The 11,194-nt window shown below is 51.6% G+C and overlaps 1 protein-coding gene across 2 annotated transcripts in view; it reads left to right on the top strand.

Moving 5' to 3' along the window:
- Positions 1–324: 324 nt before the first annotated feature.
- Positions 325–11,194, top strand: part of SART3 (spliceosome associated factor 3, U4/U6 recycling protein) — a 32,941-nt gene continuing 22,071 nt past the window's right edge. For both annotated transcript variants that reach the window (XM_060249462.1, XM_060249461.1), the window contains exons 1-6: positions 325–489; positions 2,537–2,663; positions 5,685–5,789; positions 6,635–6,819; positions 8,190–8,295; positions 9,946–10,070. In XM_060249462.1, the coding sequence (XP_060105445.1) occupies positions 325–489; positions 2,537–2,663; positions 5,685–5,789; positions 6,635–6,819; positions 8,190–8,295; positions 9,946–10,070 (813 nt within the window). The remainder of the gene's footprint in view (positions 490–2,536; positions 2,664–5,684; positions 5,790–6,634; positions 6,820–8,189; positions 8,296–9,945; positions 10,071–11,194) is intronic.

Raw genomic sequence — 11,194 nt, 5'->3', positions numbered from 1 at the left:
CGAAAGTCCAAGCGAGAGCGTGCTCTCCCTTGACCTTCTTTGAAGCCCCTACACCGCGCAACCGTCCGATGGCCACCTCAACATCTGCCTGTTTGAAAAACGAACAATTAGAGTCGTCCTCCCTCGGCCCACCCCGCTTCGCGAGCTCTCTCAACCCAGTTTCGGCCTCGAGGATGAAAAACTCGAGTTTCACCTGAGGGTTCGGCGGCGCGGCCGTTCCAGGGCGGTGTTTCCAAACGGGCAGTGCGTGGGGCAGCTTCAGGAGCGGTAGGGGCGGGGCGGAAAGGCGAGCGGGGGGCCTGAGGCGACGGTTGTGGTGGCAAAATGGCGGCGGGTGGCGGAGCTGCGGCGGCCGAGGAGGAGCTGCGCGAGGCGGGAGACTCGGAAGACGAGGGCGGCGGCGGGGAGGATGTGGAGACCTCGGAGGAGTCCTCGGGCGAGGATGAGGAGAAGGAGAACGAGGCCGAGATCCAGCGCCTGGAGGAGCAGGTGAGGGCCGCCCCGGGCCCCCCTCGTAGGGTTGCCAATCCCCAGGTGGGGGCGGGGGATCCCAGGGTTGGAGGCCCTCCCCCCGCTTCAGGGTCATCAGAAAGCCGGGAGGGGGAGGAAAGAAACGTCTGCTGGCCTCTCCATTATTCCCTATGGAGACCGGTTCCCATAGGGTATACTGGAGAATTGATCTGCGGATATTTGGGGCTCTGGGGGGGGGGCTGTGTTTGAGGTAGAGGCACCAAATTTTCAGCATAGCATCTGGTGCCTCTCCTCAAAACACCCTCCAGGTTTCAAACGGATTGGACCAGGCGGTCCCATTCTGTGAGCCCCCAAAGAAGGTGCCCCTATCCTTCATTGTTTCTAATGGAGAGAAGGCATTTCAAAGGTGTGCGGTCCCTTTAAATATGATAGCCAGAACTCCCTTGGGAGTTCAATGGTGCTTGTCTCCTGGCCCCACCCCCACCCCAATGTCTCCTGGCTCTGTGGCAGGTGTTAAATAAGGATGAAAATAAAAAAGGCTATTGACAGGTAAAAGATTGGGATTAGAACTGTTTAGGCCAAAGGGAAGCAAGCAAGCTTGCTTACAGAGCAGCGTAAAAGGCGCTTCAAATGATGTGAAATACGTTTGTGGTATTGCAAAAAGCTGTCCTTGCTTGGAAAGTCCCAAAGGGCCTAGGAAATGGGACAGCTCCACCCCCCAAAGTCTCCTGGCTCCACCCTGTACTTGGCAACCCCATCCTCTCATGGGAGGGACCCTCCATGCCTTCTCTCTGCATGAGTCTGTTCGCCTTTTGCTTCTTAGAGGGTGTGGAGCAGCCGGTGCTCCTCAGGGGGCTGGTGAGTCTGCAGTCATGGAGGGGCCGGCCTTTTTCTTCTTATAAGGAAAGAATTGTGTTTGCCGACGGTTGCCAAACTCCAGGTAGGGCAGAGAGTTCTCCCGAATTACACCTGGTCTCCAGTACACAGAGACTAGTTCTTCTGTAGCAAACGGCAGCTTTGGAGGGCAAGGCGGACTTTGAACAGAAGCCAGCTGGAAGCTAGTGTAGGTGGAACAAGATACGGTTCTTATACAACTTGCTTTAGTAAATCCTCTGGAATGCAGGGCTCTCTACCAACTGTTGGTTCCAGTCTTCAAGGGTAGCCCCATGTAGAGTGCATTGCAGCAGTCTAATCTAGATGTCACCATAGTTGCAAGGTCTTTTCTGCCCAGGAAGGACTGCAGCTGAAGCCCTTGGCCACCACTGTTTTATTGAGGCTTGGCTTTGCATCTTTTTTGATGGTTTGATGTACATCCCAAGAAAATAGCATGACACGGCTTCACCTTCAAGTTATTCATCGTCATCCTTTGGAGCCACCTATATGAAACAACACAACTGGAGTTGCAAGCCTCCAGTTGGGGCCTGGAGATTTCCTTGAATGACAACTGATCTCCAGACTATGGTGATGAGTAACTCTAGAGAAAAATGGCTCCTTTGAAGGTCAGATGATACAATGTCGTACTCTGCTGAGGTCCTTTCTCTCCCCAGCACTGCTTTCCCTAGGGTCCAACCACCCCATCTCCAAAATTTTGGGGAGGGACGGTGACTCAGTGGTAGAGCATCTGCTTGGTAAGCAGAAGATCCCAGGTTCAATCCCCAGCATCTCCAACTAAAAAGGGTCCAGGCAAGTAGGTGTGAAAAACCTCAGCTTGAGATCCTGGAGAGGCGCTGCCAGTCTGAGTAGACAATGCTGACTTTGACGGACTGAGGGTCTGATTCAGTAGAAGGCAGCTTCATATGTTCATTTCCCAACTTGAAGTTGGTAACCATAAGCACAGCAAGTCACCACTAGTGACCAGAGCTGGTGTGCATTGAAGAAACTTGTGGTCCACAAATTGGCTGTGAATTGGGAGAATGTGTTGAATGCCTTAGAATTCTTGCAAGTGACTCTGATTATCTCAAGAACGTTACCATGCAGTAGTGAGTCTTGATTATGCGAACAAATGCTAGTTGTGTGTCCATTTAGCGCTTATAAATAAAGCCTTGTTTTATTGCCTTTCTTTAAGCTGTCCATCAACGCATTTGACTATAACTGTCACCTGGACCTGATAAAATTGTTGCGCCAGGAAGGAGAGCTGGTGAAACTTCAAAGAGCTCGTCAGAAGATGAGTGAACTCTTTCCTCTCACTGAAGGTGAGTCTCAAAACTTGTGGCTTGATTTTTTCCCTTAATGATTACTCTTAACGCTGTTAGAGTTTGTTATAGAACAAGAGTGGCCAAACTTGCTACATACAGGACCGGCCCGGGGCGCCCCAGGCAGACTTGCTGCCTGGCGCCCCCCCCCAAAGCACCCCTCCCTTCCCCATGTGTCAATTGCGATGCTGAAATCGGCTCTAACGCCACGTTCTGGCGATCTGAAGGCCCCCCCCCAGCGATGACTCGCTCGGTGGGTAAAACCACACCACGGGGCCTTGCTTGCACTCTGTCTGGCAGACCGGCATCCTGAAAGGGTGTCCTCGCTGTTGCTGACTCCTCTCCCATCCAGGAAGTGGGTAAGGGAGGAGTCAGCGACAGTGAGGCCACCCTTTCAGGATGCCGGTCTGCCGGACAGTGCAAGCGAGGCCCCGTGGCTTGGTTTTACCCACCGAGCGAGTCATTGCCGGCGGGGGGGAGGAGCGTTAGATTGCCGGACTGCAGTGTTAGAGTCGGTTCCAGCATTGCAATTGACACGTGGGGAAGGGAGGGAGGAGGAGGAGGCAAGGCAGGGAGGGGGGAGGCAAGGCGCAAAGGCGAAGGGAGGGGTGGCGATAGCGGGCGAGGAGGCAGGCAAACTAGGTGCTTGCCTGGGGCACCGGGAGGGGGTAGGGAGCCGAATTTTCCACCCTCAACCTCCCGGCGCCCTAAGCAACCACCTAGTTTGCCTAGTGGGAGAGCTGGTCCTGGCTGCATAGAATAAACGTCAGATGTTTGAGAGCCAAAAGACAGGGAGGCAGGCAGGCAGGCAAATGGAGGAGGGAGAGGTGGAAAGAAAGCTGCTTTAACTTTAAATGCATTCTCCAAGTCGCTGGCTGGCTTGGCTTGGTGAAGTGATTGATGAGACAAATGCCTTTTCCAAGACAGCTGATGTGGTGGGGGGGGGGGCTTGAAGAGCCACACAATATGTGTGAGAGTGCCACATGTGGCTCCCGAGCTGTAGTTTGTCCACACTTATTATAAAATGAGTGCATTTGGAACCTGAATAGGATACTGTGTGTGTACTGTGCCCGTTATCCTTTTGCATAAACTACAAAAAGATGCTATTCTTCTCACTCTTTATGCTTCTGAAACATACATGTGAAATGCTGCGTGTGGCAGTTAAGGGTTTCTGGTGTAATCTTTTGGTGGGAAGGGTCCTCAGCAGCTTCTCAGCCTGTGTTGTCAGGAGAGGTGGGAGTGGTGCCCTCTGAGTGTCCCCAGATGGAGACTCTTCAGAGCTGCAGGAACAAACACTTTTTTTGGGGGGAGGGGGGGGTAAAAGGGTATGTATTAAATTTGATGACCATCTGGTAACAAACCTACACAGAGAGTGGTCATTGCAAGAACTTTTAGAAATGCTCTATACCTAAATACGAGCTTGCCCTGACCTGGATGACGCAGGCTAGCTCACTCTCATCTGATCTTGGAAGCAAAGCATGATTGCTCCTGATTCATACTCGTTTGGGAGCAGGGTTTTTTTTTGTAGCAGGAACTCCTTCGAATATTAGACCACGCTCCCCCTGTTGTAGCCAATCCTCCAAGAGCTTACAGGGCCTATGGTAAGCTCCAGGAGGACTAGCTACACCAGGGGTATGTGGCCTAATATGCAAAGGAGTTCCTGCTATAAAAAAAAGCCCTGGTTGGGAGACTACCAAAGTACCCTGGAGCAGCTACACAGAGACAGGCAACGGCAAACCACCCCTGAACATCTCTTGCCTTGGAAACCCTGCAGGGTCGTCATGGTTCAGTTGTGACTTGATATGAACATATATGAAGCTGCCTTCTACTGAATCAGACCCCTCTGGGTCCATCAAAGTCAGTCTTGTCTTCTCAGACTGGCAGCGGCTCTCCAGGGTCTCAAGCTGAGGTTTTTCACACCTATTTGCCTGGACCCTTTTCTGGAGATGCCAGGGGTTGAACCTGGGACCTTCTGCTTCCCAAGCAGATGCTCTACCACTGAGCCACAGCCCCATTCATGGCTCTCCAGTTTCTCAAGCTGAGGTTTTTCACACCTACTCGCCTGGACCCTTTTTAGTTGGAGATGCCGGGGACTGAACCTGGGACCTTCTGCTTACCAAGCAGATGCTCTACCACTGAGCCACAGCCCCATTCATGGCTCTCCAGGATCTCAAGCTGAGGTTTTTCACACCTACTCACCTGGACCCTTTTTAGTTGGAGATGCCAGGGACTGAACCTGGGACCTTCTGCTTACCGAGCAGATGCTCTACCCCTGAGCCACAGTCCCTCCCTGATGTCACTTTCCGCCACCAAATTCTGCTTTGAGAGTTACGTCCCACCGAGCACATGGCTGGGTTGTATTAAGGGGCTGGAGAACTCAACGGAAGGTTGGTCAACTTGCCCCTCTCGTCTGCAGACTGGCTTGTGCCCGTGTCAGCGTAAATATCATCGAATGCCTCATTCACCTGGGGCGATATATTCCTCCCCGCACCTAATTTTGTTGCCTGCGCACTCGAGTCCTGTTGCTTGTGAGAGAGATTCTTTGAGCTGAGAGCTGCCTTGGGGCGAGTCGCGCCCTTTTCATGTTGTTACATTCCTCAGACCTGCCACTGTTGGAAATTCAGACGTGAGTAGCGTCTTAGCATTGCTCCTGAGGCTAAGCGTTTCGGTGTCATGCCCCCACACTACCTTGTTATGCTTCTTTTGAATGCTGATGTTTCACCCATTTATTTCTTTAAAATAATATGTGCCGCTCTCCTGTTGCACAGTCAGGATATCTGTCTTAAGTTTACCAGCACTTTTGCATTAGGAATTGCAGGTTCCAAATTGCTTCGTGTTCCCTGGTACGATGCTCAAGCACCGGGGCTGTCCTGATGGCAAAACCCTGCAAAAGCATTAGTGCAGCCACTTTCAGCATCTTCTGGGAAGTTCTTCCTCTCTCTCAAATGTCTTTAAATATTTTAAATGCCTTTTAATATGTGTGAATAGTAAAGTGCTGTGGATTTTACCAATGTCTTGCAGAGATCTGGCTAGATTGGCTGAAGGATGAAATTCGAATGGCATCAGATAACTCGGAGCGGGAGAAAGTCTACGATCTCTTTGAGAGGGCTGTGAAAGACTACATTTGTAAGTTTTTGGGGGGAAACAGTCGTTATGGATTAAGATTTCGTAGTTGAGAGTTAAAAACGGGCTTTGCTCTGGAAATTTAAAACTGCATGAGCTAACAGTGTTGCCCTTTCAAATTGTGGAATTCAGATTCAAGCTGTTGTACTGAGGCTTCCAAGTATTCTTATCTTAAGATTTTTGTTTCTGTGCTTTTGCTAGCCTTGTTCTTTGTTAAGGCAGGGGCTTCAGGGAAGATGGAATAAAATCGGAAGAATGTGAGTCTAGATTAGTTCTAGCCCCTGTTGTAGGTGTGAATGAGTGCTTGAGCAGAGAAATCCGTTAAGGCACACTTATTAGAGGGTTAAATAGATTCACGGTGAGGCCAAGCTCTCCTCCTGCCCCTTGGCAGAACTGAGTAATGGGGTCAAATTGTTTTCTGTGGCCCCAGAAGGTAGGACCAGAACCAATGAGTTGAAATTAAATCAGAAGAGTTTCTCAAAGATTTCAGGTTTTCACGGCTGGTAACATCATTAGGGTTTGTAGAATCTTTTGGGCTCAGGTGCCGTGTTCTACTGGAGAAAGTTTTTCTTCCAAGAGTTTCTGGCTCAACATTAGGAAGAACTTCCTGACCATTAGAGTGGTTCCTCAGTGGAACAGGCTTCTTCCTCAGGAGGTGGTGGGCTCTCCTTCCTTGGAGGTTTTTCAACAGAGGCTGGATGACCATCTGACAGCAATGAGGATTCTGTGAATTTAGGGGGAGGTGTTTGTGAGTTTCCTGCATTGTGCAGGGGGTTGGACTAGATGACCCTGGAGGCCCCTTCCAACTCTGTGATGCTATGAAGTGATGTCTCTGTGGCTTCCCTTAGGTCCTGAGATCTGGCTGGAGTATGCCCAGTGCTCCATCGGTGGCATCGGCCAGGAGGGAGGCATTGAGAAAGTTCGCTCCATATTTGAACGGGCGCTGACGGCTGTTGGGCTTCACGTGACAAAGGGAGCTGCTATTTGGGAGGCCTTCCGAGAGTTTGAAAATGCCATCCTGGAAACGGTGCAGGTAAAGCCTCTGCCTCCTGCCCGCTGTGGACTTGGGCATGTGGGGTGTTTTTCTCAGGTAGGGCTACACTTCTTCGGTGAAAAGAATGTCGTAGTTAAGATGCGACTCTGCAACCTCCTAGCAAGTCGTTGGGCCTCTAGACAGTAGGGTGGGACTAAGAGCCAGTTGGGTGTAGTGGTTAAGTGTGCAGACTCTTATCTGGGAGAACTGGGTTTGATTCCCCACTCCTCCGCCTGCAGCTGCTGGAATGGCCTTGGGTCAGCCAGAGCTCTCTTATCTGGGAGAACCGGGTTTGATTCCCTACTCCTCCACTTGCACCTGCTGGAATGGCCTTGGGTCAGCCAGAGCTCTGGCAGAGGTTGTCCTTGAAAGGGCAGCTGCTGTGAGAGCCCTCTCAGCCCCACCCACCTCACAGGGTGTGGGGGGAGAAGGTAGAGGAGATTGTAAGCTGCTCTGAGTCTCTGATTCAGGGTATAAATCTGCAGTCTTCTTCTTCTACGTAGAGCCAGGCAATGGCAAACCACCTCTGAATATCTCTTGGCTTGACCTGAAGACAGCCAGTTTGGTGTCGTGGTTCGGTGCACAGACTCTTATCTGGGAGAACTGGGTTTGATTCCCCACTCCTCCACTTGCACCTGCTGGAATGGCCTTGGGTCAGCCAGAGCTCTGGCAGGAGTTGAGGGTTGAAGATTGGATAGATTCATGGTGAGGCCAAACTCTCCTCCTGCCCCTTGGCAGAAATGAGTAAGTGATGTCTCTGTGGCTTCCCATAGGTCCCGAGATCTGGCTCAAGTACGCCCAGTGCTCTATCGGTGGCAGCTGCTGGAATGACCTTGGGTTAGCCATAGGTATCACAGGAGTTGTCCTTGAAAGGGCAGCTGCTGGGAGAGCCCTCCCAGCCCCAACCACCTCACAGGGTGTCTGTTGTGGGGGGGAGAAGCCGCTCCCCCCTGATTCAGAGAGAAGGGCGGGGTATAAATCTTCAGTCGTCTTCTCCTCCTCCTCCTCCAATATGAGGGCATGAACTGTCTCTGGCTCTTCTTTTGAGGAGGTGAGCACTTCTAGAGAGAGGGGAAGGTCTGTGTCAGAGAGGGCAAAGACTCCATTCACCTCAGTAGATTTCTTCTCTTGCTTTCCTTTTTTCTCTCTGTTGCCCGCTGTTTACTCACAAGGTCATGGGGTAGTTTTCCCATTCATCAGCTTTGGGCCCAACAGGAAATCGCATTGCTGGCATCCTGGATTTTATCTCCTTTGGATGAGGAGAGGTGGGCTGTGCTGCCCTCGCTCTGCCTCTTGCCCTCTTTTCATCAGTGGGTGGTTTTCAGCCGCCTGCCTGCCTGATGCCCTTGGCCTTTCCTCTGTCTTGGCAGCCGGCAGCCGGCAGCGTTCCATCTCCTGAGCAGCAGCAGACCATCAGCGCACAGCTTGAGAAGATCCACGCGCTCTTCAGGCGCCAACTGGGGATTCCACTGCTGGGTAAGAACCCCTGGGCTCGAATGGCTGCGCTCTGCGGCTGCCTCTGTCGGAAGGAGTGTGGGACATGGCAAAGCCATTATGCAGGCAAAGGCCCTTCCACCAGAGGGAGAGCTGCTGCTGGGACCTGTGGTATGTGTGTGTGGGGGGGGGGAGCAGTGGCTCAGTGGAAGAGCCCTCACTTTGCATGCAGGTCTCAAGTTCAGTTCCTGACATCTTCAGCGGAAGGGGTCAGGTGGCAGGCGAAGGGAAAGACCTTTGCCTAAGACCCTAGAGAGCTACTGCAGTTTGAGTAGACAGTGCTGACCTCCGTGAACCAAGCGCCTGATTCAGCAGAAGGCAGCTTTGGGTGTGTGTGTTGGGGGTCTTGTGGGTTCCTTTGAACAGGGCCATTGGAAGACCATGCCCACTGTGCAACTAGGACTGTATCTCTTGCAGAGGTCTCTGGCACAGTCCCTGGTGGCAGTTTTCTTGTTGGAAGGCTTATGCGGCGTAAGGGAAAATGTTAACTCTTGTCGCTGAGGATAAGCGCAGGAATTGCTGCAACGCTCTTTTGCATACTCCTGGACGAAATCCTTGTAGCTCGGGGGTGGCCAAACTTGCTTTATGTAAGAGCAACTTAGAGTAAATGCCAGACGTTGGAGAGCCACAAGATATGAATGTCAGATATTTGGAGAGCTGGAAGGAAAGCAGATAGGGGGAGGGGGAAAGAAAGCAACTTTAACCTTAAATGCATTGTCCACAGCACCAGTTGGCTTGGCTTGGAGAAGTGATTAAAAGAGACAGATGTCTTCTCCAAGCCAGCCAATGGGGTGGTGGGGGCTTCAAGAGCCACACAATATGTGTGAAAGAGCCTCAGTTTGGCCACCCCTGTCGTAGATCCTGTGAGCCACGTTAATGATACGGGAAATGTTTTGTGCTGGGCTTTGTCTCTCCCCTCTTTCACTTTCTGTTCCAGCAGCCCCCATCTGTTCTGAGTTTGTGGGCACCTTTGGGATAGGGTGGTGAGCACAACCGCCCAACGGCTGCCGTGGAGGTGGAGCCCCACCCGCCCAGAAGCAGCCCAAGTAGAGGGGATGAGAGGACTGATTTTTAAAAAATAAATATCCTGGGAAAGAGGCAAGAGAGAATAGAACCAGCTCTGTGGCAGCAGCCACCGAAGCGATGTTGTTTTAATGTGTCTAGCCAGTGAAATCTCCAGTGTCCAGTCAGGAGTCTTGCTGGGCAGGAACCCTGAGGCCTCACCCACTTTCTGAAAGCACTTGGCAAGTGCCAGGGAAGGTGTCTGCGAGTGTCATGGCTCCCATATTGGGTACCCCCGTTCCGTTCTTGGTTTTTTTGAGAGTCGGGAAGCTTCTGGTTTCAGTCTCCTGAATGCCAAGCTCACCAGGTTTCGTGGCAGAGTTCTGCCTGCGATGTCGGTGCGCCTTCAGAGAGTTGATGGGGGTGGGTGGGAGCCCCGGAATCCACTAGTCCACAAACAGCAAGGTCAGAACTGAACTTTCTCATCTTCATCAGAAAGCTCCAACCAAGGGTTTGTAGCAGTCGCCGGGCTCTCTGCTTGGGCTGCTCATGGCTCTCTTGACTCCCTCAAGACTGAACTTGCGTCCTTGCCATTAAACAACTTAGATGTTTTATCACCTTTCTGCCCAGACATGGAGGCTACTTACGCCGAATACGAAGAATGGTCCCAGGAGCCCGATCCCAGAAGGGGTGGTCAAAATTACAAGAGGGCCCTGCAGCAGTTGCAGAAATGTAAACCCTACGAAGATGCTCTGGTAAGCTGGGCCCTCATCCTCGGCTACGGGAAGTGGGTTTTGTTTTTCCAATAGACAGCAAGGGAAATAATATTGGGGAAAGTAGGTAACACACTACGAATGCATAATAACAAAGCTTTGCTTTATAAGGTTAGTGGAAATATTGTACGCTTCTTTGAATCAGGGATGCCCCGAAAAAGCACTATAAGAATTGTTTGGTGCCACATTTAGAAGTTTTGGTTACACAAACACATAATTTATAAAGTGCCGTCTGCCTCTGTCGTCCAATGCTGATGAAGAAAGATATTGGATTTATAGCACGCCCTCCACTCCGAAGAGTCTCAGAGCGGCTCACAATCTCCTTTCCCTTCCTCCCCCACAACAGACACCCTGTGAGGTAGATGAAGATATTGGATTTATATCCCTCCCTCCACTCCGAAGAGTCTCAGAGCGGCTCACAATCTCCTTTCCCTTCCTCCCCCACAACAGACACCCTGTGAGGTAGATGAAGATAATGGATTTAAATCCCGCCCTCCCACTCCGAAGAGTCTCAGAGCGGCTCACAATCTCCTTTCCCTTCTCCCCCACAACAGACACCCTGTGAGGTAGAGGAAGATATGGATTTAAATCCCGCCCTCCACTCCGAAGAGTCTCAGAGCGGCTCACAAATCTCCTTTCCCTTCCTCCCCCACAACAGACACCCTGTGAGGTAGATGAAGATATTGGATTTATATCCTGCCCTCCACTCCCAAGAGTCTCAGAGCGGCTCACAATCTCCTTTCCCTTCCTCCCCCACAACAGACACCCTGTGAGGTAGAGGAAGATATTGGATTTATATCCCACCCTCCACTCCGAAGAGTCTCAGAGCGGCTCACAATCTCCTTTCCCTTCCTCCCCACAACAGACTCCCTGTGAGGTGGGTGGGGCTGGAGAGGGCTCTCACAGCAGCTGCCCTTTCAAGGACAACTCCTACCAGAGCTATGCTGACCCAAGGCCATGCTAGCAGGTGCAAGTGGAGGAGTGGAGAATCAACCCTGCTCTCCCAGATAAGGAGTCTGCACACTGTAACCACTACACCAAACTGGGTCTCCAAACTGAGCCACTGTCCTTCCCCTGTGAGTTGTCTCACAGTAACTCAGCTTAGA

The sequence above is a fragment of the Heteronotia binoei genome, chromosome 11 (genome assembly GCF_032191835.1).
Source record: "Heteronotia binoei isolate CCM8104 ecotype False Entrance Well chromosome 11, APGP_CSIRO_Hbin_v1, whole genome shotgun sequence".
NCBI classification, from domain to species: Eukaryota; Metazoa; Chordata; class Lepidosauria; order Squamata; family Gekkonidae; genus Heteronotia; species Heteronotia binoei.
The sequence above is the reverse complement of the archived record's forward strand: the minus strand, read 5'-3'. Positions and strand labels throughout refer to the sequence as shown.